The sequence below is a fragment of the Euprymna scolopes genome, chromosome 24 (assembly GCF_053919585.1).
Source record: "Euprymna scolopes isolate OS-2025 chromosome 24, ASM5391958v1, whole genome shotgun sequence".
NCBI classification, from domain to species: Eukaryota; Metazoa; Mollusca; class Cephalopoda; order Sepiida; family Sepiolidae; genus Euprymna; species Euprymna scolopes.
Genome location: NC_136505.1, coordinates 67,798,269 through 67,825,848, shown reverse-complemented (window position 1 = coordinate 67,825,848; position 27,580 = coordinate 67,798,269). Strand labels below are relative to the sequence as shown.

The following is a 27,580-nucleotide window of genomic DNA, read 5'->3' as shown; positions in this document are numbered from 1 at the left end:
CACGCATCTCTATACACACACACACACACACACATATATATATATATATATAAGTCGTAGCGTTCATATGTATCTATGTATGTGTGTACATCTCTTCTACAGCTCACACTACTGGACCGATCATAACCAAATCTGACATTACGGTCCTCCACAAGAGATTGTACACACCATTGTTAAAGGTCAAAGTTGGGGTCATATTTGATGCAACTCTTTAGAAAATTCCCCACTAAGGATGGTGAACAACGAGTTCGGGTTCCCTGTGGGTTTCCACCATGATGCTGACCAACAATATGAAAATCAGTTCCCGCTCAGTCATTCAAGTAGAATAAAAAAAATTAAACACCTAAAGCAATAGTTGCTTTTAAAACACCCACGTACTGCTAGGTTGCACCCGAAGGCAGGCACTCTAACGTGTAATAGGTACCTTTGCTATTCTACATATATATATATATGTTTATATATATATATATATATATATATATATATATATATATATATGTCTGTGTGTATGTGTTATATGGTTTATATATATACATGTGTGTGTTATATGTGTTATATATATATGTGTGATTGCGTATAGTTGTTATATATATGTGTGTGTGTGTGTGTGTTATAAAATTATATTTGTTCGTGTCTTATATATATGAGTGTGTATGTTATATATGTATGTGGTTTGGGGGGTTTATATATATTTGTGTGGTTTATATATGCATATATATATATATATAATGTTTTATATATATGCGTGTTTATGTGCTGTATATATATATATATATATATATATATATATAAATGCGTGTGTGTTGTATATATGTAAATAATGTTGTGTATATGTGTTTGTTTTGTATTTATAAAAGTGTGTTGTATATATATATGTATATATATAAATGTGATATATATATATGCATATATCTATCAAAGTGAACGTGTCTGTGTGTGTATGTCTGTGTGTGTCTGTGTATATTTCCCTACGCAATAACTCTGTCAATTTGTAGCCTACAGGCTCAAAGTTTGAGATACAGAGTACTTAGATTTGGGAAAATCGATGTGATCGGGTTTCAGCCAGAAATTTCGCTGTTAAGGGGTCAAAGTTCAACGACTTTATCTTTCAGGTAAATACCAAACTCCTCCGACAATTTTTGGTCTAAACACTTGATATATATATATATATATATATATATATATATATATATATATATATATATATATATATATATATATATATATATATATATACTCATAAGTAAACAATATGGGCCGGGAGGGAAAGAAGAAAAAATCGATTTTTCAATATTTTCTCACGAATTTTTGTTAATTTTAACTGAAAATTTCTATTTTGCACATCATTATTATTGTAGCATATTATAATAAGTGGAAAAATTTATCCTAGAAATAGTAAGATCGCATCCTGTTGAGGATATGAAAAACTGAATTGCAGGATTAAGGCAGTCAAAAATTACTTACAAGGAGATTTTTAATATTTCAAGAAAAGAAATCATCTCTCTGTAATGATGCGAATTGATCAAAAGTCGAATGCCTGATAAAAGGGAGATCTGTATCTGGTCGTCCTAGAGCATTCACTTTGAAGGGGAGCCAGAGGCTTTAATTTACTCTTTTGAAGGATTGAAAGAAAACTTATGTTTACCATAATAAAGAATTCAAAACAGAGTCTGGAATTCTCTTTCTAGATATACAATATCTAGAAGAATGAAAGAAATGGGGGGGGTTCTTCTATAAAGTGTGCAAAGAATCTATTTTTATCTAAGAAGAACATCGATGATAGAAAGAGATTTTTCTCGTATTGGGGCAAGAAAGATACAGCATCCTGCTTCAGGAATGTTCTCTCGTCAGATGGATCAAAATGCTTTCTTGTTTATGCTCCGGATTCTCCCGAATCAAAAAAACTAGAGAAAGAATGTCACCAATTGCATGAAAACGACAGTTAAACACCGAAATAGAGGGATAATGATATGGGGGACTTTTACTGCAGCAGGAGTTGAGGAACTTATTAGATGTGAGAAGTCAATCAATGCAAATGAATACATTCGGATATTAGAAACACGATTGTTACCAAGTATCCAGAAGCTGGGAATATCTCAGAACATTACTTTTCCACATGGTAATGCTCCTGCACGCACTGCTAAAGTAAAAAAAAAACAATGGTTTTCTAATAATTCAATAAATGCGATATTTTGGCCAGGTCAAAGCACCGAATTACACCTAATCGAGAATATTTGGTCCATAATATCTCGTGCATTGGATGGAGGAAGTTTTTCGAACAATGACAACTGTGGGAAGTTGTTCTAAGCAAATGGAATAGTATCTCCTCTTCACACGTTTTCACTTTGGTTGAGAGCATGTGTAAAGGATTGATGTTTTAAAGAAATGAAAAGAGAATTCGATTCCACACTAAGCATGTATTAAAGTAAATGGCTTGTTCTGTGTTATGAGTCTCGCTTAAGTTTCCTTGTTCCATTGTTCTTTGGTCAATATAGCATTTAGTGCGATAAAATGTATAAGATTGGTTTGACCTATTTTTCTTCTCACGAGTGTATATATATATATATATATATATATATATATATATATATATATATATATATATATATATATATATATATATATATATCCGCAACGGTCAGAAATTGATGTTTCCCGAAAAGATTAAACACTAGTGTACGTAGGTATTTAATAATTATGACAGTAAACAATTTCGTCAACACCCTTTAAGAACTCAGTTCTTATCGCTACGCAATTGCAGTTTAAATAAAATCGATCACTTTTGCTCGCATGCGCAGATCATTAGAACATTAGAACCATTAGATCAATTTGACGGACTTTTAGACATTTTAAATTAAATGTTGAAATTTCAATGATATTTCTGGAGGTTAAGGTTGTTCGAGATGATTTGTTCATTGCCAATGATGTCAGAAATAAATTCGTTGCCGGGTTCAAATCTCCTGATCAGCAGTGTCACTCTACACTCATGATTCCCGGTAGGATGAAACACTTGTGTCTGTAGATATTTTATTTTTATTTTAGTAGATAATTATATATATATATATATATATATATATACAATGTATATATATATATGCGCGTGTGTATAAATATATTGTATATATATATACATACATATATATAAAAATAGTGTGTATGTATATAAATGTGTTATATATATATATGTTGTGTATGTATGTATATATATATTGCATATATATACCTGTATTTAAATGTATATATGCATAAATGTGTTTTATACATAAATAAATTTGTAACCTCTCTCTCTCTCTATATATATATATATATATATATATATATATATATATATATATATACTTGCGTGTTGTATGTAATTGCATTATAATTAGGCATATGTATAAAGATATATATATATGCCTACTAATAATGCAATTGTGTGCAATACATTATATATATGTGTGTGTATGTGTGCGTGTGTATTAACTTTTTTATAAAGTTATATGAACGAATTCTATTTAACATAACTCAATAGAATTTAATCTGTCAAATATGTTTCCGGCTGGAATATTATGAAAATGTTTTATCAGAATTACTCATATAACCACAACCAAGTACATTTTTTATCAATCACATACCTAGTCAAATAATATTTTCTATATCACAAACTCTGAGAAAATCAACAGTTGCTATATATTTGTATCAGTACGTGTTTATACCTGTGTTTATTATTCACGTACGAATACTTTTCATATGTTTATCTTTTATCTGTGTGTAATCAAAAGCTAACAGCCCAACAGTTATTAAAGACATATCATTATTGATTAAATCCAAAAATCGAGACATGGAACTTCTTGCTTTACACATGCAAGCGGACTACTAACTCCAGTCCAAATACACGATCGGTATTATTTATAACACTGCAGGCATTAATACTGCACAAGTAAATGGACATATTATTGCATTTTTTCTTTTATCGCCGTTTATTGTCATTTACACCTGAGTCATTGAGGTTGGAATGGATTCATTCTTGAAATCAGATAGCATTTGAATGGATGATAAGACATTTTCTCATTGTAGTTTATATTGAGTTTATTTCTGGATGGTTTGTCTAACATAATGGGTTGAATTTAGTCGCATTGTCGTATCGTTTCCTCTGTGCGGCTACATTTTGATACACGTCTACATCCCGACTCTCTTATTATCTTAAGGAGTACATGATTGGCAACGTCCGTGTAAATCTGCGTTCGATTTTGTTCCCAACATAAGTCCCTAGCTCGCAGATGTCGACACTCGTTAAAATTTTGAGGTAAGCTTTCGTAACTCCTTACTGTAAAAGGCAGACCTATATCTTGGAATATATAGAAGGGCATATCCAAAAGTAACACCTCCTATTTTTGTTTCGACCGAATGGACGAAAATAGATTGTGAATTGCATTCTTATGACGACTGAACGTATGCATCCATGAAGGGGTTATATCTCTGATGCTTACAATTACTGTGCGAGACTAACAAAGCAGCCTTGTCATGGACGTGTTTGATAAGCAGAGATGTGTCATTGAATTTCTGGCAGAAGTTCATTGATAATGGTGGTTAATATACAGAAAAAATTAAATTAAAACAATGGAGACTTTACTTTAGGAACGACTGTCGTATAACGCGTTTACCTATATATATTTACTAGCGATAGTACCTGGCGTGGCACATGTGTGGAAAGGTGGTGTAGTAAGGAGAGAAGTGTTAAAATATTGGTAATAGCGGGAGAGATGAAAACAACAGTAGGCAGCCTGGGTGGAGAGAGGTGTTAAAAAATGCTAGTAAGCAGGTAGGTTTGAGCCCGTAATAGAAAGGAGGAAAAAAGTGCAAAAAATCAACACAACGTCTTAGTTGATGCGTCGATCGTGAAACTGGAAATCGGGATCGTTGAAATTAAAGGTAGCATATCGGAAAAAAGACGATGAATTGCGAAAATGTCGACGAAAAAAGCGCCCCCTCCTTGAAGAAAACCGCCCTGTTGAAGGCAAACGAATTAATGTTTTGGGCCAATTTTTCGATATGTGTCGTCCGAGAGATCGTATGTAAAACAATACCGTACTTGTCACGTTCCGGAGCGTCTGTGTGGAGATTTCGCGAGACATACAAACAGTCAGAACACTAGAGTTGATTAACAAAAAAAAGATTAAATTGATAAGGAGTGTCGTATGTCGATAGAGACAACAAATGCACATTTTGATGTCTGTGTGGCAACGGTACACCCAATTTTTTGCGGGGAACTGAAACTGCGGAAGATTTGCGTGAAGATTGTCTCCAAAAATGCTCAAAGAATATCAGCAAGATAGATGTTGTCATGACAACAGGTCGAGCTCAGTATATCACATCCCACAGTTATTTATGCACTTTTGGCCTGCGATAAAAGCTGGATCTACTGCTAGGACTCACATACCAAGAGACAGAGTTTTTAGTGGAATATGCTGGCTCTCCCAGACCCCAAAAGCCCCAAACATAGCAAATCAAACCAGAAACTCATAATTACCCCCCTGTTTTACAGCATGGGCATGAGCTATATGGACTAGGTCCCCATAGGACAAAACGTCAACAAGAAAAGCTATGTTGAGGTTTTAAGGGACTTCAGGAAAAGATTCTGTCGGAAAAGTTCAGCACTCATCAAATTTAGTTAGTGACATTTCTACCAGGCTAATTTACTAGTCCAAAACTTCATCCTTGTTACAGACTATTTGACCAAATTGGGAATGCAGACAGTTCCTCGCCCTTCCTATAGACACTACATTGCTCTCGGTGAGTTTTTCCTTTGCTCAAGGCAATCCTTTGAGGCTGTCGTTATAAGACAAAGAGAAAATACAAAACGCTGTGACATGGGCTATTGACATCTTCACATAAAAAGTCTCTTATATGGGCTTCTAGAAGTTGTTGGAATGGTGCAACAAGTGCATTGCAGCAGAGAAGATTGCACTAAAAGTGGACTAGAGTTTCATGTGTGTACTATCAATGAATGTACCCATACGTATGAAAAATTAATTTCAGGCACCAATATATATATAGAGAGATAGATAGATAGATAGATATAGATATATATAAAGTCAGTTCTTTACTTAATATACCCTATTTACACTTGGTTTGATATTATGCTACACTCGTGTGTTATCATAATGCTTAATTAATAAATAGATATAAATACACTTCTAGCTAATTAGCATAATGGAAAAAACAAATAATAAATAAGTAATATTGACTAATAAAATAAAATAAATACCATGCTATGTACTTATCAAATATTCTCCGTAATCAAGCTCCCATTAAATATAAGCAGTCAACACAGTTCTAAAATTATAGAAATATTTATTAAAATGGAATTTCATTAAAATATATTATGGGCATTGTCACGCAGAGGAAATTATTGTGTGGAGATTCGAAATTTCTAGTAAGATTTATTATTATAAAACAAAATTCTCAAATATATATATATGTATATATATTTATATATATATATATACATATATATAATATATATATACATAATATCTTCCTTTTTGTTTTATTCCTCCTTAATAGCGACAAATGTCTATTCCTTGCATTATAGTACATAAAAACTTAATGGAAAAAAAAACAATAATTAAAGCATATCAACTATCAACGATTTTGAGGTTTGTGTTTTTTATCATTTATATTTTTCTGGAAATGTAATGAAAAGAATAAGGGCGAGAGCAGCACAGGTCAATCAAAATTTTCCCCCATTAGTGATGTTTAAATGAAATTAGGAAAGAAATGAACTACCTAAACGTCTCAGTCACCCCTTTGAAGTGCAGCCGTTCATAACGAGGTTCGACCACGACAAAAACTTGGCAAAAAATATTAGTATTAAAAAGGTAAAAAGTATCAAAGGTAATACATATCAAAGGTAAACAAATAAAAGAGACCTTTTTTATGTACACACATGAGTTCCAAGTCGTGTTACTCTTTTACTATCCACAGAGACGATTCTCATTGATAAATGCTAAGCGATCCAGCACGTCTTGCTAATCAGCCACAGGACAAGTTTTAGTTATGGATGACTACAAGGACTTTCGCTGATTCTACTTCACAGCACTGTTTTTGTTAATCTACAAAAAGGTTAGACTTATGTTTATGAGTAATAGTTAATCTATAGACTAGCATACACGCAAACGCACACATATAGATATACATATAAAATTTTCTGTATATATAAGAACATATTAGCTACATATATGCATAATTTTTTCAGTTATAATTTCATCCGATATCTACATCCTCATGCCATAATGTTAACATAATTAAATGAGGAAACGATAATTGTTTTTATATATAGGCATATGCATACATATACATAAGGAGACAATAATGTGAGTTTTAAATAAAAACATTCATAATATAATATTGCTTTATTTGTTATTTGCCACGCTTTTATAGACATCTGAGTCCTAATGGATTAACATCTAAGGAATAACAGCAATACTATGATTATATATATATATATATATATATATATATATATATATATATATATATATATATATATATGTGTGTGTGACCCAAACAAAGCATATATATATATACAGGTGACCCAAACAAAACGGGCCCCAAATGTAATTAGGCTCCGTTTCTTAGTGTTTCTTCCGAATGAAATGAAATTTTGGTCATAACTGATTTATTATATTCAAAGCATCACATCAAAACACAAGGGTTGGCCTTGTTTTCTCCGTTCTACAGCATATGTTCTAGATGGCGTCCATTTAGCTTCTTTGTTTTGGGGGGGCACCCTGTATATATATATATATATATATATATATATATATATATATATATATATATATATATATGTGTGTATATATGTATATATATGTGTATATATATGTATATATGTATATATATATGTGTATATATATGTATACATATATATATATGTGTATATATGTATACGAGAGCGTGCAATAGGTAATGCCCCTGACCCACTTTCCATAGCAATAGAGCAACGAAACCTTGCACAGTTATTAGTCTTTCTTTACATAGGAACCACTCAGGGTTATGCATTTCTCCCATCGCTTGGTGCAGCTCTGGAGACCGTTTTTGTATAATACCCCAGGTTGCTTCTCCAACCCCGACGTGACTTCAGAAATGAAGGCTGCATCATCTACGGAACGCTTTCCTTTCAAAAACAATTTCATTGCTGGGAAGAGGTTAAAGTCAGAGGGTGCAAGGTCAGGAGAGTAGGACGGATGGAGAAGAATTTCATAACCACACGCCTCTGCCTGTGATCTGGCGACATGTGAGTTGTGGACCGGAGCGTTGTCCGGCAGGAGGAGGATAACTTTGCTGATCTTGCCCCGCCTCTTGATTTTGATAGCTTCCCTTAATTTCCTCAAAAGTGAAGCATATAAAGCTCCTGTAATTGTGGTACTCTTTGCCAGGAAATCTGCCATCACTACTCCGTCCTGGTCCCAGAAGACTGTGAGTAAGACCTTGCCAGCGGAGGGCTGCACCCTTGCCTTCTTTGGAGGTGGTGAGTCCAAGTGCTTCCACTGCATTGACTTGGCTGTTGTCTCTGGATCATAGTGATGGACCCATGTTTCATCCTGTGTAATCCGTCTTTTGAAAAACTTTGACTCATCTTTTTGGCAAATCTCCAAATTCATTCTCGAACACTCGACGCGTTCTCGCTTCTGGAATGGTGTGAGCAACCTGGGACTCCATTTGGCTGACACTTTATGCATATGCAAATGGTCATGAATGATAGTTTCCACATACCCTGTACTAATCTTTACATCTTGGGCTATTTGGCGAATAGTAATGCGCCGATCTTCCAAAATGGTTGCCTCAACTTGACGGACAGATGCCTCATCAATGGCAGAAGGGGGGGACCAGGTCTGAGAACTGTTTCCACAGACTTCCGGCCATGTTTGAATTGACGATGCCGCATTTTACACGTTCATATGATGGGGCATTATGAGCATCAGTTTCTTTCATTTCATCAAAAGTCTCCCGTCGCGTGCGTCCTTTCAAATACAAAAACTTAATCACTGCTCGTCATTCAACACCTGACTCAGTTCAAACACCTTTAGTTCAGAACTGCAATTTGCCATATAACCTGTAGATATATAAATCATTGCATATGCAAAATTAACCTAGATCAGATAACTGGAAGTGGGTCAAGGGCATTACTTATTTCACGGCCCTCGTATATATACACACATATATATATATATATATATATATATATTTGTATATATATATATATATATATATATATTTGTATATATATATATATATATATATATATATACATATATATATATACATTCACACTGAGGAAGACCGAAGGATCGGTCGAAAATATGCGCTTCTGGGAGAAAACCTTTCGTTTTTATTCCAAAGCCTTTTTGTATTCCTAAACGTTATCACATAGGAAATAAATACAGTATATATATATATATATATATATATATATACACTTGTGCCCGATATTATTCATACCCCCCTTGAAAATTGAGTTTATTAGGTGTAACTTTTGTAAGAATTTATTGTTTACGTCCATATTGATACATATTCTTAATAAACATCTTCTGATCATTTTCGTCATTTTAAAATCTCGGGATACTTGTAATAAAAGAAATATACAGCTATTTATAAAATCTGCAATGTTCAAAAATAATCATACCCCCTTATTTTTTCAGTATTAATCGAGTTTCTGACTGTTTGTTTTCTGTTTGATTCTTATTTTGAATTCTTTTATACAACCTTTGATTAATTTCATGTCGTTTTTTTGCATTTTTCAGAAATTAAAATGATATCAACTGAAAACCAATAAAAAGAATAAAAATTATTAGAATGGGGAAGAAAAAAGAGCTTAGTAATGATCTTAGGACTAAAATTGTGAATTCACATAAGGATGGTTTAGGTTACAAGTCAATTTCCAAGAAATTTGAGGTCCCTACAGCAACAGTACAGAGCATCATCAAAAAATTCCAGAGCCACCACACAACAAACAACTTGATTGGTAGAGGAAGGAAAAGGAAACTGTCTGCTAGAGCCACCAGGAATATTGTAAGAAGTGTTAATGCAAATCCAACCACCACTAATAAGGACATTTTAGAAAATCTGGAGTCTTCTGACATAAAAATATCAAGGCAAACATTGCAAAGGACTCTGCATGAAAATGGTCTGAAAGGAAGAAGACCAAGAAGGACTCCATTGCACACCGGAAAACACCTTGCAGCACGTCTAAAGTTTGCTAGGACCCATGTGAATTCTCCAGAGTCCGTTTTCTCAAGTATTTTGTGGACTGACGAAACAAAAATCGAATTGTTTGGCCATATGGATGCTTCTTACGTTTGAAGGAAGAAAGGAGAAGCTTACAACCCAAAGAACACCATACCCACGGTGAAACATGGTGGTGGTAGCCTAATGTTTTGGGGCTCCTTTTCGGCTAGTGGTCCAGGTAGTTTGGTCAAGATAGATGGAACCATGAAGAAGGAGCAATATTTTGAGATACTCCAGAAAAAACATTAGACAGGATGCGGAGAAGCTCCATTTAGGACCAAACTGGGTCCTTCAACAGGATAATAATCCAAAACATACTGCCAAAATAGTCAAGAAATGGTTTGAGGATAATCAAATTAATGTTTTGGAATGGCCTAGCCAGAGTCCCGACCTGAACCCTATCGAAAACCTCTGGCACATATTGAAAACTGAGGTTAAAAAGCGGAAACCTAGAAATTTGAGGGATTTGGAGTACTACTGCATTGAAGAATGGTCAAAAATCAGTGTTGATGGTTGTAAAAACCTTGTTGATAAATATCCCAAACGGTTACAGGCAGTTATTAAGAATAAAGGGCATGCTATTGACTATTAGTAAGAGAGGTATGAATAATTTTGAACTAGTGTCATTATTGTTTTTCTTTGTATAATGTTTCAAACTTGCATAATTTATTTATTTGTTGAGTTTAAATTAAATGCTTATGCTTGATTTATTGTTTGAAATCCCTTTAATATTGTCTACCTTCTGGTTTGAGCAATATTCTTATAGAAATCTCAAAGATCCGAGGGGTATGAATAATATCGGGCACAAGTGTATATATATATATATATATATATATGCGTGTGTGTGTGCGTCTGACTTTCTGTCCGTCGATGTGTGCGTGTGTGCGAGAAAGAGAGAGTTCGTGAGTGTGTGCGGTATGTGTGTATAAACAACATCATATTCTAAAGTTCGGCATCAAAGGTAATTAACTGTATTCATAAATGTTTCCAAATCAAGAGAAAGACATGTAAGCCACACTTACTGTATGATTCTCCATCGTCCCAGAAAAACCTTCCTGACGCTTCTCCCCATTCATCGATAGCAACAAGAAGATCCATCGAATTTGCTCGACTGAAAAGAGACACATAAAAATAAGTTGTATTTATTATTAATAATATATTTTATTATTAATAATATATTTTATCATTAATAATATATTTTATTAATAGATGTGTTTATTTAGAAAAGTATGATCCATCGAATTTGCTCGACTGAAAAGAGACACATAAAAATAAGTTGTATTTTATTATTAATAATATATTTTATTATTAATAATATATTTTATCATTAATAATATATTTTATTAACAGATGTGTTTATTAAAAAAAATATGAAAAACCAATTCACTGCACGATTAAATATTCAACAATTAATTATATTCTTCTAGTATGTTTTCCAAAATGTAAGAAAAACTTGGAAGATCAGAATACAGGAAAAATACTATAATATTGTATTTTGAGAATAAATAAAGGAAAAGTCGGACTCATACTTTTAAATGTCACAGTAAATCTTTAATCTGCAAACAATGCAATTATGTAAATAAACACTTCAGATCTGTAATATCTAATAAGTCACTACGTTTCAGTTTCTCCCTGGCATCAATTAAAGTTTAGCGGAGGTACAAGCTAGCGTATTATATAAATTATCATCGCAAAAATGTTGAATTTTTAACATTAGAAATTTTGTCGAGAATGCCATAATCGTGCAAACACACCAGTTATCGTCAGATCATCGAAGTCAAGCCACGTCGAGCCTGGTTAGTACCAGATGGGTGACCAATTGGGAATTCTAGCACTGTATGTGCTCTTTGCTTATCTCGGTATTTGTTTCCAGTCGTCCTGTATATTACACTTCACTTGCCACTGGTATTTAACAATGTCGAGTCAGAAGAGCTATGGTGTGAGATTGCGCAGCTCTTGCCACAAAACAATATATATATATATATATATATATATATATATATATATATATATATATTTACTAGCAACTCAGACCGGCTTTGCTCGAGTCCCATGTACTGTTGATAATTTTTGTGCATATATATATATATATATATATATATATATATATATATATATATATATAATATATATATATATATATATATATATATATATATATATATATATATATATATATATATATATATTAGGAAGTTTTACTCATGCCCAGGTAAGCTACATCTAAAATTTAAACCCTAAGTTGGCGGAGAAGTGCAAAGGTCAACTCTTTCAATTTTGACCTCTTGTCAGCCTGATTACGCCCCAGCACTGATTAAAATGCTTGCTTGCCACATTTCTGGTCAAAAACTGATTAAAAACTTGCCAAATGTCTGAATACACTTTTTGTAAATTTTTAAATGTTCAGAGAAAAAATGGCTAAGTAATTTGGTAGAGACCGCAGACGTAAAAACTTTGTAAAGTTTTAAGGTAAATTTTTACCTCTTAGGTTCAAATCAAATAAAAATGTCCAAGTAACTGACATTTAAAATGTCAAGTGTTTAGAGAACCCAATTGGCGGAGTAGTTTGGAAGAGTTTTCAATTTTAACATCGTTGAACTTTTACCCCTTCACAGGAAAATTTCGGACTGAAAACAGATTAAAAAGATTTCCCAAATCTTAATACCCGTCATGTGAAATCTCGATTCTTTAGACTTAAAATTGACGGAGTAGTTTGGTAGGGAAATGTACACACACAGGCACAGACACAGACAAGTTCACTTATATATATATATATATATATATACATATATACATATATACATACATATATATATATATATGTGTGTGTGTGTGTATGTGTGTGTAGGTATTATCAAGCACTTTATCGAAATTATAATCCACAAGCAGTTCACTAGCATTTATGCTGTGTTTACGACTTCCGGTTGTTTGAACACTATGGGTTGTCTAATGTCTGCGCTCCAATTGAGTTTTTATGATTTCTTAATTCAGTTAATTCTCGTTGCAAATCTTGCGTTGCTCGGAGGTAGAAGCATAGCAGCATGTGTAAACTTTGGCTTCCTCGTTTGATGCGGATCTCCCGATAGGCAGAAAATGTCATCCTACATTGATGATTGTATATCCATGAAACACAACTATCTGTAGGTGCAAAAAACATAAATATTATTTAATTCTAATATATATATATATATATATATATATATATATATATATATATATATATATATATATATATATATATATTTCATCATTTGGGGGTTGTACAAAACTTTAATATAGCTATCAAAAAGGGAAGGCTGAAAGAGTGAAAAATTCGCCAAACCGGTTAGCTCAGCTGTAGAACATTGCTATTTTGCCTCTTATGTAGTGCTTATAACAAAACCATTTTTGCCATATTCTCGAAATGAGGTTCTGCCCCCCACCATATGAATGTTATTTATCAATAGAAATATAGTTGCATTGCAAACTACGTAGGCAGAACAACCCTCAGGTTAGATGGTGGCGTCCAACAATATGTACCTAGTAAAATCCGCAATGGATTCTACCAACCAACGGACATTTTCAGCAATACGTATGGTTCCGCTATAACGGGTCATTTGCTTAAAAACCCGCGATGTTTTTTCTCTTCCCCCCGATAATTTTATTTTATTTTAGTCGCCCCCCCCCACGTTTAAATTCGCTTCCCTATAGTAATAAACTAACTTAAAAAAAACGTCGGGTTGGCCTTTGAAAAGAGAGGGCGAAACCTGGCCGGCAGACTCTATCGCATTATCTATTATAATAATTAAATATAATAGTTATCCTCCACACTGATGTCTTCATTAGGATGAAATGTATACATTTGTAGATACTAATTTAAAAAGTATATTCATCAATAATGACAAGTACTCATCCAAACATACTGAAGTGTTAGTCTATATATATTCATATCAGCTATCATTATTACTAGAAAAGAAACGCGTAATAAAAACAGCTATATTTATTGAGTCGATCCTTTTAATTGTTCATCCCTGGTCTATAGATCATACTTAAGTAAAATATTAAAATTGTGTGCAAATGATTTAATTTAAATCCTCTATAGAGTTCGACACAAGGTAAGGTGTGTGTTTGATGAATTTATTTATGTGAAATGAACTGGATTCAAACATGCTTTCAATCCGTATTGTTAATTAGTAAGCCAATGTAAATCTCACGTCAATTCTAACATCAGTTATAAATCGTTTCCACGGTTAGGGAGTAGCTGTTCGGATCACCCTCTCCTGTCTTAACAAGGTCTAAAACAGGCGTCGACACCTTGTAAGTTATGCCGTTTTCTCTTGTCTACATCCTCTTTTTCACATTATAGTGGGTTCAATTTTTAACACTACTGTGATGCAGTTAAACGGGCATGTTAAGGGTCGAAATTTGACCTTTCCATCCTTAATGAATCGGTTTTACTCACTACGACACAAGCACCTGCCACGTGATAATGTACGCACTTTATACACAAACGCGCATTATCAACTGCCACTAGTGCTCTAATCTCTCAGTAAATTCTATGTATTATCGCTGATAGCAAGCGATTATACTGCCATCTCTTTCTCTCGCTCTCTCTCAATCTATCTATCTCTTTCTCTTTATATTTCAAACAAGTAGAAATGGTATTTGTTTCCATTATCAAAATAATCATTGTCTATCGGCTATTTTTTTCTCTCGACTATTTAATAACCATCTGAGGCAAATTGCCTTGTTGACTAAATTACATTTTATTACTCATTTTTGCTATTGTTTTTTTTTTTTTATCTGTCACGGCAATTTGCTCAAGTCCATCGCTTTTATTTTATTCTTCCATTTCTCATAAAATTCAATTATATTATCTTTTCTTATCTTTTAATTATAGGTAAGACACTTAATTAATATCTGCATTGTCCATTGAAGATACATTTCACAACAATAATGGAGATTTGGTGTCTGTATCTCAACATAGTATTTCAAAGTAATGTTATTAAACACGAGTCAGTATATTTAGTACAAATATACAGAAATACAATTTATTTAACACTCAAATTAATTGAAATAAAGGTCATCGATTTTCTATAAATATCCTAACGTCATAATGTTGAGAAATGTACTCATTTATTGGTATTATTTAACTACCTATGATATCGCGTTCGTAAAACCGGGATAATGCTATCCTTATTCTTTCCTTGCTCGTTGGCTCCTTCTCTCACAGAAGTGATGTTGCATGTTTCAGTCTTTTCAAGAAACACTATTAAAAATGTGTTGTATAGTATTGTCTTCTCAATTTTCCGCTTGTTTCGTTTGACATCCTTTGACTCGTTAATCTTGATGAATTCGTCAATTTACTCTTTTAATACCTCAATATAATATATCTCCCTATTCTAGTTTCTTCTTTACCAGAACTGCAAGCTTATAGAATTCTTATTCCTACACACGAGTTTTGAAGTCTTAAGTTAATGCGAATCTGCTGGTTGTACTACGATCTCTGATCAAGGTATATCTAAAGATTTGGTACGTCACTAAGAGTGCTCTCCCCGTGACAATGTCTGGAAAAAGCCACGGTTGCTTTTAGAAACGTTGGATGCTCCAACGCACAAATTTAGAATCAAATATTTGGTGGGTTTTAAGTAGTATATTGGTCAATATGATTAACAACCGCGCACTCTCTATTAAAGGAAACATTCGAATGAAAAATTCAGATACTAGAACCATCAGTATATACAGCGTGTTGATGCAAACCTGACACTTGCAAACAGAGGACAAAATAGGCAATTAAAGATGTTGTATATGAAGTAACTTGGCATTTGCTTTAGAAATAGGTGGTGGTGTATAATGCATTATTTATTAATGTACCTGGAGCCGGCAAGGCGTGTCCGAAATGAGTCACATGCTTTGGCGATCATGCACTTGTTTATAACGAAAAATGCACAACTATCGAATAGTCGATGTTTTGTGGACCTGTATGTTAATCTTGGCTTCAATCACGCTATAGAAAGAATAGTCAAGAGTGTTGCGATTTGTAAAGGGAGGGAGTCACACATTCGACCATAAGTTTTGAGTAACATTGTTGAGAAACCACGCCCTGGTCACCTGTGCATAATGTATTAGACTTACGAATTCTTACGAGGATGAGGCGTGTAAAATTCTATGTAGCTTAATTGCGATATGCCATTTTATAATTTAATACCTACCTCTACTCATGTATTGGACACCGTTTCAGTAAATACTGAAAATTGATACATAAAATATAAATTCTCCTTCTAAAAGTATAATATTAATACTTGAAATAATATATATATATATGTGTGTGTGTGTGTGTGTGTGTGTGTGTGTGTGTGTGTCTGTGTATTTTGGTGTCTGTGTGTTTACGCCAATCGCCATCTCAGTCGAGAGTATAAAAAGCTGTTAATTTCAGAATATTGAGCCGGATTCCTGAGGTAATGCATTCAGTAAGTGGAGCTGCTTGATATTTACGAGCGGTAGTGATAGTAATGGCTGCCCAAAAAAGATGTGGAACGTATTTAGAGAAATGTTCATTTTAAAATAACCTCTGGGTTTCTTGTTTTTTTTTTTTTTTTGTTGTTTTTTTTTAGGGAGAATCGCACAGACGATGTCTGAATGATTCCGCATAGAAATAGAAATATAAGAGCAGGGGCATGTAGCGTGGTTTATTTTCAGAGAAAACACCTGTTATGTACTGAAAGACGTCGTCGGCTTACTTTTCTATTTTTTATCAGGTCGTAGGAAAAAATAAGATTCTATTCATGTATGTCCACATCTAAACGCAAACACATCAGGACATGAACAAATATATGAAAAGATAAACCACACACGCACGCACACACACACACACACACACATACACACATTCTCTCTCTCTACCTACCTATCTATCTAACTACAGATATATCTAAAAAATATATTATACACATTTCGGTTTCTTTTAAAGATTATTTTTTAACATTTTATATTAAAATACAATTTCCGGTATATGCGTATATGGTAGAATCTAGGGGTTCAATTTTTATTTTCACAAAACTTAAACATTAAATTAAGGTTTATTGCTGAAATACAGCCTCTCACGTTGTTTTACAAGTGATCTATTGTGTCTAGTTTATGATTGTAGACACGCTCTTAAAGAAAATAAACTAATATAGTTTATATAGCACGAGTGATTACAAAGTCAATTTCGTAAAACTATTTATTAATCAAATGTTTCTCTTTATAAGTCGATCGTATCCTTTGCAATTTGCGAACGCTGCACGTGTGTAAGTCCCTTCATGATTAATTGCTAAAGCAAAATGAATGCAAAATATCTGATAGTTGCCAAATCGGCAATTAAAAAAAGAGTTGGCAATTTTAATTTAACTGCCTGTAAAAAGGCTCTACGCACACACACAGACGCACGCACACACACACACATATATATATATATGTATATATATATATATATATATATATATATATATAGAGAGAGAGAGAGAGAGAGTATGTGTGTGTCTGTGTGTGTGAAAAATCAACTTAAATAATAATGATTGAATAATGATTTCAAGGTTATCAGGGCTTTTTGAAGCATGTAAGCCGTGTCATTTTTATTCTATTTTTCTTTTTGTATTTAATATTTTATTTTGTATATTTCAAGCGGTTTTCCGCCCTTGTTCATAAAAAAGTATCGAAATGAAAATTAACGACGTTGAAAAAAAAACTGGAATTGGTATGTTGGACAGCGTTCATTACTTGCAATAATTTTCGAAAAAGTTCACGTGAATAATTTTGGCCGTTTGTGGAAGAAGAATGTTGTATTCTTTTATTCTTTCACGTTTTAAAATTTTTGCAACGCATTAGCGTTTATTTCAAACGGCAAAAAAACACGCAATTGATTTTACTATGTAAAATTAAGGATCAGAAACTGCCACAAATTTGTTGAACTGTAAAACGATGGTTATTAATAGTTATCACAATGATAATAGTAATAATTGAAATAAAAATAATACCAGATAAATATAGTAAATTATTGTGATTGTTTTAATAATAATAATATAGCTTAATACCGGAAAATACTTATTTGTCGATGATTAAAAGGTGATATATGTTTTGAGCACACCCGAAAACTTAGAGAAAACAAGTTTTTAATGTAGATTTTATGTAAGTCTACCAGTTTATAATAGCTAAATAAACACCGAACATAAAAAAGACGCCCCGCCTGAAAAAAGTGGCTATAAGGTGGATGTTCATTTACGTTAAATAATATAGAAAAGTGATTTCCCATTTCTGAAACGATAATTTCTTCATATCTTGGAAACTACTCGTGGCCTGGACTTTAAAACATCATTTTCGTTTTTAGCAACCTAGAAAACATGCCATAGTGGACATTTTATGGATTGTTTAAGGGTGGAAATGTATTGCATTTTTTCCAATGTTTCAATCATTGTCATTCGTTTTCCTAGTTTTGCATATAAATTACAAAATATCTGATATTTCCCTCAAACGTTTTGCCTTAATAGACCGATGACTAAAACCTGCTGCTATAGTTTCTAATGATCTGAGATACCAGTAAGGAGAAACTTGATTCCAAATATTTTTATATATTATATCTCCCTCTTTGGCTTTAATACATGAAGTAAATTGCTTAATGTATAAAGATTATTTGACACTGGAGATATTCATAATCGTACTCTATTCTTTAATTCCATCAACAATTTTCGCATTGAAACACATATCTCTCATTCTATACAATTTTGTTCCTTGCCACACAAGCAGCTGCTTGTAAAGCCAAGTGAAAATATTTTTAAAACGTATAACTCAACAAAGAACACTGTTATCTCTGGTATGAGATATGATCGAGCAGTTTAATAGTTGTTCTTCTACTTCGATTTACAAACACTTCACACATACTCAGGCATATATATATATATATATATATATATATATATAATAATTAGTAGTAGTAGTAGCAGTAGTAGTAGTAGTAGTAGTAGTAGTAGTAGTAGTGGTGGCGGTTTTCCATCGGATTCGATGAGGGCGTTTTCGTTTTGCATGTCATCTATAAATACGGAGATGGCTCTGCAGCCCAAGCCTTAAACAGTGGAGACATCGGAAGTCAGTGGTTGTGATGGCTGCTGAGGCTGCTCTACGGTGTCTCTCTCTGGCAGCAGTGAGTTTCTGGCATCGAGCCTCTTCAAAATTGGCAGCAGCTCTATTAACTGAGCCTCACCCTTTTAGTCTGTCCATGGCATAACCCTCCAGATTTTTCGGTTTGATGTAGCACCACTGAAGATTTGCTTTGGCCGTGTCTTTATACCGCAGTTTTGGTCGACCTTGGCTTCGTTTGCTAGCCTGGCGCTCCCCGTATATCAGGCGACTCGACATCCGACACTCTCCCAATTGAATCACGTGTCCAACCCTCGAAGTTGGTCTTTGATGATGGTGATCTCTATGCTGGTGGACTTTGCATCGTCAAGGACCTCCAGATTGGTGATGCAGTCATGCCACCTAATTCTCAGGATAGAGCGAAGAGCTTGCATGTGAAAAAGCTTCAGTTTCTTGATATGCCTGCGATACAGTATCATAGTCTCGCAACCATAAAGGGGAGCGGGAAGAACCACAGTATTGTAGACCTTAAGTTTTGTAGATAGGCAGATGTTGTGTTCTTTGAGCACTTGATTGCGGAGTCTGCCCTTGCCAATTCTAGTGTTAATGTCTCTGTCCAAAGAGCCTCATAGGATATGGTGCTCCACAGATATTTGAAATGTTCTACATTGGCAAGAGGTGCCTCGTCAATGGTGATGGTAGGGAAAGGGGAGTGGGAGTATGGTGAAGGCTGGTAGAGCACCTCTGCCTTTCCAAGACTGATTTTCAGGCCAAAGACATTGGATGCCTCAGAAAAGCAGTCCAGCATCGGCTGAAACTATTGTTCAGTGTGGGCCAGTAGTGCACAGTCATCATCAAAGAAAATCTCTTGGAGGAGAGTTTGCAGGTTTCTCGTCTTTCCTGATACTCGACGCAGGTCGAAGAGGGGGCCGTCCAACATCTTCTCCACATCTTGGACAGCATGGGGCAGCATACAGGTGAAAAATACGTTGAAGAGTGCCGGGGCTAGTACGCAGCCCTGCTTCACGCCATTACTAATCTGAAAAGCATTCGTCACATTGCCATTAGAGAGGACCCAGCAAGTTATGCCAACATGGAAAAGCCTGATCATCGACACAAACATTGGAGGGCACTCGAAGTACTCAAGGAGTGGCCAAAGTGCCTCACTGTTGACAGTGTCAAAAACTTAGTCAGGTCGATGAATACTGTGTATAGAGGCTTGTTTTTGAAGCTGAATATATATATATACATATATATATATATTTATTTATATATGTATATATTTATATATATACTTATATATATAACAGTGCTTATTTTGTAAGTATGTGCGTAAATTGCACTAACATAATCATGACCGAAGATGATAATTCATTTTGTTATCATAGAATCCTTCTGGACCAATTTCACTATAAAATAATTGCACCAACCCACTAACATAGATACACACGCACATACATGCACACACTCAAACACGTTCACGGACACACACATATAACACACACACAGACACACACACATATATATATATATATAGAGAGAGAGAGAGAGAGAGAGCTAACTAGCTCTATCTATGTATTGAGCACTTTTGAAGTAAATACATAAAGTTTACGCATAAATCTATACTTTCGTATGTTAATTTTATGTGAGTAAATTAAGTCGTTATATATATATATATACATGTATATATATATATATATATATATATATATACTAGCAAGTCTCCCAGCCTTGCCCTGTCGTAAAATTTTCTTAAATAGTACATTTTAATTCATGCAGGTTTCGTATTTATTGTTATATAGAAACATCTTTATCGATTTTTATATTTTAAGTAGTATATAGTACTGATTTCAAATTAAAACAGTTGTTTGCGTGCCATCAGCGAGAATCGAAACTAAAACAGATTGGTATACTATCTAATCTGTTAGTCTATGACCTAAAATACTACGCCGTTAAATGAACTCCATTTCAACCTATACATTTTAATAAGCACATGCGCAGGATGTAAAGGTGTCGTCGACTTATATAAGGCCAGGGGCATTATGATATTTTTTTTAATTTTGACCACTTAAACAGCTATTTTGCGGACTGAAATCCAACTCAAAAGTGTGCTATAAGCCCAAATTTTCTATATAGAAAAACTCAACTCTCTAGACAAAACATTCAGACAAGGGTTTAGAAAAATTAAGAAACATTACAAATTGATTTTTTTCTGGGATATGAATATAATTAGTTGGTATTAGGGTCGTTATTGTTAAACTGGTTTCAATGGCTTTATATGTGGCAGAAAAGGCTAAAGTAGATTATGATGTTATTAAAGAACTTAAAAAAGTATTTTATAAAATGATTTTTATAACATATTCCAGGCAACAATATTAAGTTAGTGTCGAAAAAAGAAAACAATATATTGCATTATATGTGACATTTCGTTAAGAAATATTTTTGAAATGGCAGTAAGCTTTCATTCATTCTACCCTAAAGGAGGGGATTTATTTGTAGCTTAAACGTTATAGAAATGTTTGCATTAGAAGTAGCACCCCCAGAAATAGTTTACGAGTTACCTCAATCAATGCATAATATTGAAAATATGATCAGTTTTTCATAGGTTATAAAATAGCTATCTTGTTAATAGATTTTAAAAAATATATATAAAAATAATAATCCCGAGTTTAGTGTCAGTTTTTATAACCTTATGCGCTAAATATATCGAGTTTTCCACACTCTATCTTTAATGTATACAAACGAATGCTCCACACTTCCAATACATTATTCTCATCAAAATCGGTGAAATCGACTATTTTTTAATCAATTCGATTGATTGCCTGCTATAGTTGGGGACCTATCACGGTAGACGTTGGGGAAAGCTTCACACGCCTCCCCGCGGTGATTTAGTCCACAATACATTGAATTGTAGAGAACCTACTGTTGATTTTATAAAATGATTGTAAATAATAATTATTAATTATTGAATTTATGTTTTAACACGAAAGAAGTCAAGTATTATGGTTAAATTCTTGTCTAAATTGAAAGATTTATTTCGCATACGCCCCCGTCTTATATATAAACGTTCTGTTGATTTTAAACGCCGGGCTCTTCTGCCTGTGCGGTGATTAAGCTTCTCACAAGCACCTGTGATGTTTTTTTTATCAAAATTAGTGTTGCTGCTTGAATCGGATTTTTAAAATTATTGATTTTGGATAATTATCGGAGGTATTCCGATACAAAACGTATCTAAGAACAGATACACTGAGTATATTTGTGCGATTTTTTTAAAAATCGATCCAGCAGTTTCGGAATTCATAAGGAACGAACTCACACAGACATGCAGGCAGACAATGTAACTTTTATATATAAATATAGGTTAAAATATGTAAGAATGAAAAGAAAAAGAGAAAATAAAAGAAGAGAGAGACAAAAAAAGGCATGAAACCAAAATATTTTTTTACGTATAAAGTTTGTTAGACGTGGAATTTTTCTCCGTAAAAAAAAATCAGAGAAATAAGTCATTTCTTAATCACACATTTTATTCTAGTAATTTTATGTTTTAATAGTACTCAACAAACTTTTATAACATAATTTTAAAAAAGCAAATGAAAATCTTACAGAAATTCATAATTTTTGAATTAAAATGTTTACAAAAGCTTACCAATTTATATATATATAAATATATTTATAAAATTTTACATATTTAAAATGTGTAATATTTTTTAAATGTAAATATCTCAATTTTAACATAAAAATATTAATAATAATTAATAAATAGCGCGACCTATGGAAATTCCACAGGCGACTGATTCATATGTAATATATTGATGTTGGATTTTCTGTAGATGTTCGGTGTAAATGGAGACGCTCTGATATTATTGTAGCTTTTGTTAAAACTGCTAAAGTAGTTATCTAAGCTCGCAGGAACGCCCGGTAAAGCCTGGCCGAAAGGTACGCTTAAATATGATATTTCAATTCTTGAAGATTTCATATATATTATTATTAAGTTAATGTTCTATCGATTCTTATATATTATAAAGTTGCAATTTCAAAAATTAAAAATATATCCACATGACTTAATAATATATATATATGTGTGTGTGTGTGTGTGTGTGTGTGTGTAGAGAATAAATTACAAAAATTTATAATAAAATTTCGTGATGTTGACCACTTGTAATTTATTCCTTTAGTTCAGTTGATTTATACAATTCTGGTCAGTATCTGTTTCGTAGCGCAAAATCAATGACTTTATTATTATATCAATCAGTGAATCTATTATGCCCTTAACTCATCAGAAGAAATAGCAACAATCAATCCGTCAAAAGGAAATGAAGTGTAATTGATATAATAATTAAGTGATAGATGTTGCGCTACGAAACAGATACTGTCAAGATTTGTATAAGTCAACTGAATTAAAAGAATAAATTATAAGATGGTCAACATCAGAAATTTTGGAATATAACTTTTTGTCATTTATTCTATATCTATATCTATCTATCCATCCATCTATCTATCTATCTATCTCTATCTCTCTCTATATATCTCTCTATCTCTCTCTCTCTCTCTCTCTCTCTCTATATATATATATATATATATATATATATATATATATATATATATATATATATATATATAAACTTGGGTTCCTTCAGCCAAAATAGAAACGGAAACCAAAACGTATGCAGAATTCTTGATAAAATTATTTAGAAAAAAAAATAGATTTCTGGAGTGTCATTAGTTGTACTCGAAACCGAAAACAAAACTTATGAAGAATTCTTGATAAAATTATTTACGACAAGAAATGGAAGTGCATAACAATTAAACGACGCTTATGTAAGCGTGATACAGAAAATAACACACACGCTATTCTATTAATTTTTAGATTATATATATACGATTCAAAATAATAATGTATATGTAATAATTTGAGCATCAACTAAATAAGTGCATACTATAAGAGTAATTATTTTAAACTTATATTTATTGACATCACTAATGAATTACATAATTTCAATTGTTTGTTTTTATAGCTTAAGATTATGACATTGCTGAATTACATTATACGTTTCTTTAAAATATGAAGCCCGCGTTGATATACGAACAACATTTTTAAGCTTATTTTAGCCTCATGCATTTTATTAGGAATTCTATTAATGATAATAATTATTATGTTATGATATTTTTTCTTAATAATTATGTAAATGCATCATTCTAATGCTTCATTAGAATATTTCTCATACCAAATATTATTATCTACTAGAATTAAGTATCACGTTATGTAAAATTGAAACCATTGTATATTTTTTGGCGTTTTTTTTAATTTTATGTGAATTCGTTATTTATTTAATTACATTACTGCTAATTATTTCGATAACGGACCAATCGTCTTAGTTGCTATTTCCTAGGACGGTAGAATATATGAGTTGACATTCTAGAAAAAAACTCAATTACATTTTAAAGTGGATTTACTTATTTTGTAATGTGATAAACATCCCAATGTTTTCTTTACATATCACTAGCATAACTCTCTTAAAAGATATCTTTCAAAAATCAGTTCCCGGGTAAGTCGGATAATGTCTCAAATTCAGAAACTAAACCGATATATACGTTTTCTTCTAGTCTTTACTTAGTTTCAACGAGAGAAATCTTATATATAAAAAGCAATATGTCTGGCTGTCTGTTTGTCTGCCTCTATAGTTTAAAACTCTATCTTCTCCGAGACTAAAAGTCGCAGAGCGGCCCTAGGCGCTTCAAATGATTTGATTTTTTACGGGCCGTTATTGTATGGGTTTTTAGACGGTTAAAACAGTTTTACAAGGTAAAAAATGGGTTATAATTGAATAAATTGTTATGCATTTTGTACATTCTATCTTAGTTTATTTTTAATTTTAAATGAGCTCCTACACGTCTCACGTTGGTAGAGTTGTAACGTCACCAGTTTTGAATACTACAGTTTCGGTTCCGATTCTAATAGCACCCAAATATTTTATTTTAAATTATGACTATAATAATACATACGAAATCTGGAAAAATTAGAATATCGTATTTAAGCGTATTTTACGTCCGGAAAAGCCCTCTTCCTGCTAGTAAATTATATTTGTCAGAGGAGAATACGATTCTAATGTATTCCTCTTTTTGTTCCGCATAAAATCTCAGCTATTTTCTTTTGTTGTTTAAAGATTTTATTATTTTACTAGCAGACCGCCCAGCCTTGCCCGTTCGAAAACTACGTATAAATATTATATTTACATTAATATACAAACTGAGACATGTGTATGCAAGTATTTAGGTTTATTCAAACCGTCCACTTCCGTAAATAAGAAAATACTCGAGCTGAGATCGAAACCAACACTTAAAGGCAGTGAATTATGTATGATAAGAATTATACCAGTGTGACACGGTCTTTAAGATGCTTTTTCAAGCCTACTTATTCTTAGCTTAGGAAAACTGTAATGCGAACTATTCACGAATGGTCATTCGTAAAACAGTTAGCAAATAGAGAAAACCGATACAACCTTAGTGCTATAATTTTGACCCCTTAGAAGTCCTTTATTCCGGAATAAATGGATTGAAAAAAATTTCACATACCTGAATATCTTATATACTAAATCTTTAGATCAAGAATTCGTTGAGTATATACGTTGAGAAGTGTCCTCTCACACACATTCTCATCTTTATAGATATATAGATTGTTATTCGTGTTGTCTATTACGTTATGTTCATATCTTATTTAAAATATTTATCAATATATAGTTTTATTTAGACGTTCCCAACGCATGTAAAACACTGCTGATTCTAGACTTTTCTCGTGCAATACATAAAATAAAACAACGTACACTCAATAATGATGCTAGTTATTAATATTTCATATACACACGTTCATATAGCATCGCCTGAAGAAAAAAAAACGTTAATAATCTTTGCATCTTAATACACTTACGTTGGTCAACATATCATATTCTTCTGTGTGAAGCGATGTTTTCACCGATTAAATCTTAGCATTGTCCATACATTGTGTAACGAGACATAATTTATTTCCCATGTGGTACTTGAGAATATGTAATGTATATGATTAAAAGACGTTCTGTATTTTCCTTTCGAAGTAAAATCTATAAGTAAAACCAGATTTCCAATCACAAAGCATTGATCATATCAATGATAACATACTATCATTATATAGATCGCGAACGTGAAATTCTAAAGGGAAATTGATTACAGGACGAAACAAAATTATTATAATCATAATAACAAAAGCTTTACATACTTATAACCGTGTTATCTAATGATCTTAAGGAAATTGTTGTAATTCTCTATTACTTCCTCTCTCTTTCTGTCTCTATCTATATAAATGTACATGCATTATATTATAAATCAGATATATGTTTGTACATGTGTATACAGCTGATTATTTCGATATATGTATTATATATATATATATATATAATATATATATATTGAGTATAAAGACTAATCACTGTAAAGTATAAATCAGTTTCAAAAGGATGAACAAACAAAATCGATTTTGATTTGATTTTGTTTGTTCATCTTTTTGAAACTGATTCATAATTTTCAATTATTAATATTTATACACAATATACATTTACCTCTAGGATAAATGTACCTATTTAGCTTATTATATTTCTAGAGTACTATGAGATATGTTCTTTTGAAGTATTAATACATTAAAATAAATTTTCATCTTTAGACTCCTCTATAAAACAAACAAATAAACAAACTCACACACGCACACACACACACACACACACACACACATATATATATATATATATATATGTTTCGAAACTGGCTATATATTATGCACCATGAATTTGGCCAGATATACAAAAAGCTAAAAAGTGCAATTACATAAATTATTTGTCTAAAAGCATAGATATAAGTTTACAATCTATTGCTGAAATCTGAAATATTTTCTTTATATACATTTGGAATTGCTCTATGAATAATAAATAAATATTTCTTGAAAGATATGGTTTGAAAAAGAAGTTTAATTATAAAATATTATGAGTATCACGTTTAACAGCGTGACTTTAAGGAAATCCAAAGTTTAAGATTGAGGATTTGACTTATTCCTTCGTAACATAAAAACCAAAACCGATTTTTGCAAAATATTTCTTCTAACAGTAAGAATTATGACGGGATAAGAATACGAAAATATGCACTGTTAAGCAATAATAGTTTCCATTCAAAAGATGTATTCACTTTCAACAATTTT

The 27,580-nt window shown here is 32.5% G+C and overlaps 1 protein-coding gene across 1 annotated transcript in view; it reads right to left on the bottom strand.

Moving 5' to 3' along the window:
• LOC145246762 (sucrase-isomaltase, intestinal-like) overlaps positions 1-27,580 on the bottom strand; it is a 1,547,717-nt gene that overhangs the window by 319,967 nt on the left and 1,200,170 nt on the right. Inside the window, exon 21 of the mRNA XM_080108534.1 lies at positions 11,295-11,383. Coding sequence (XP_079964660.1) covers positions 11,295-11,383 — 89 coding nt within the window. The remainder of the gene's footprint in view (positions 1-11,294; positions 11,384-27,580) is intronic.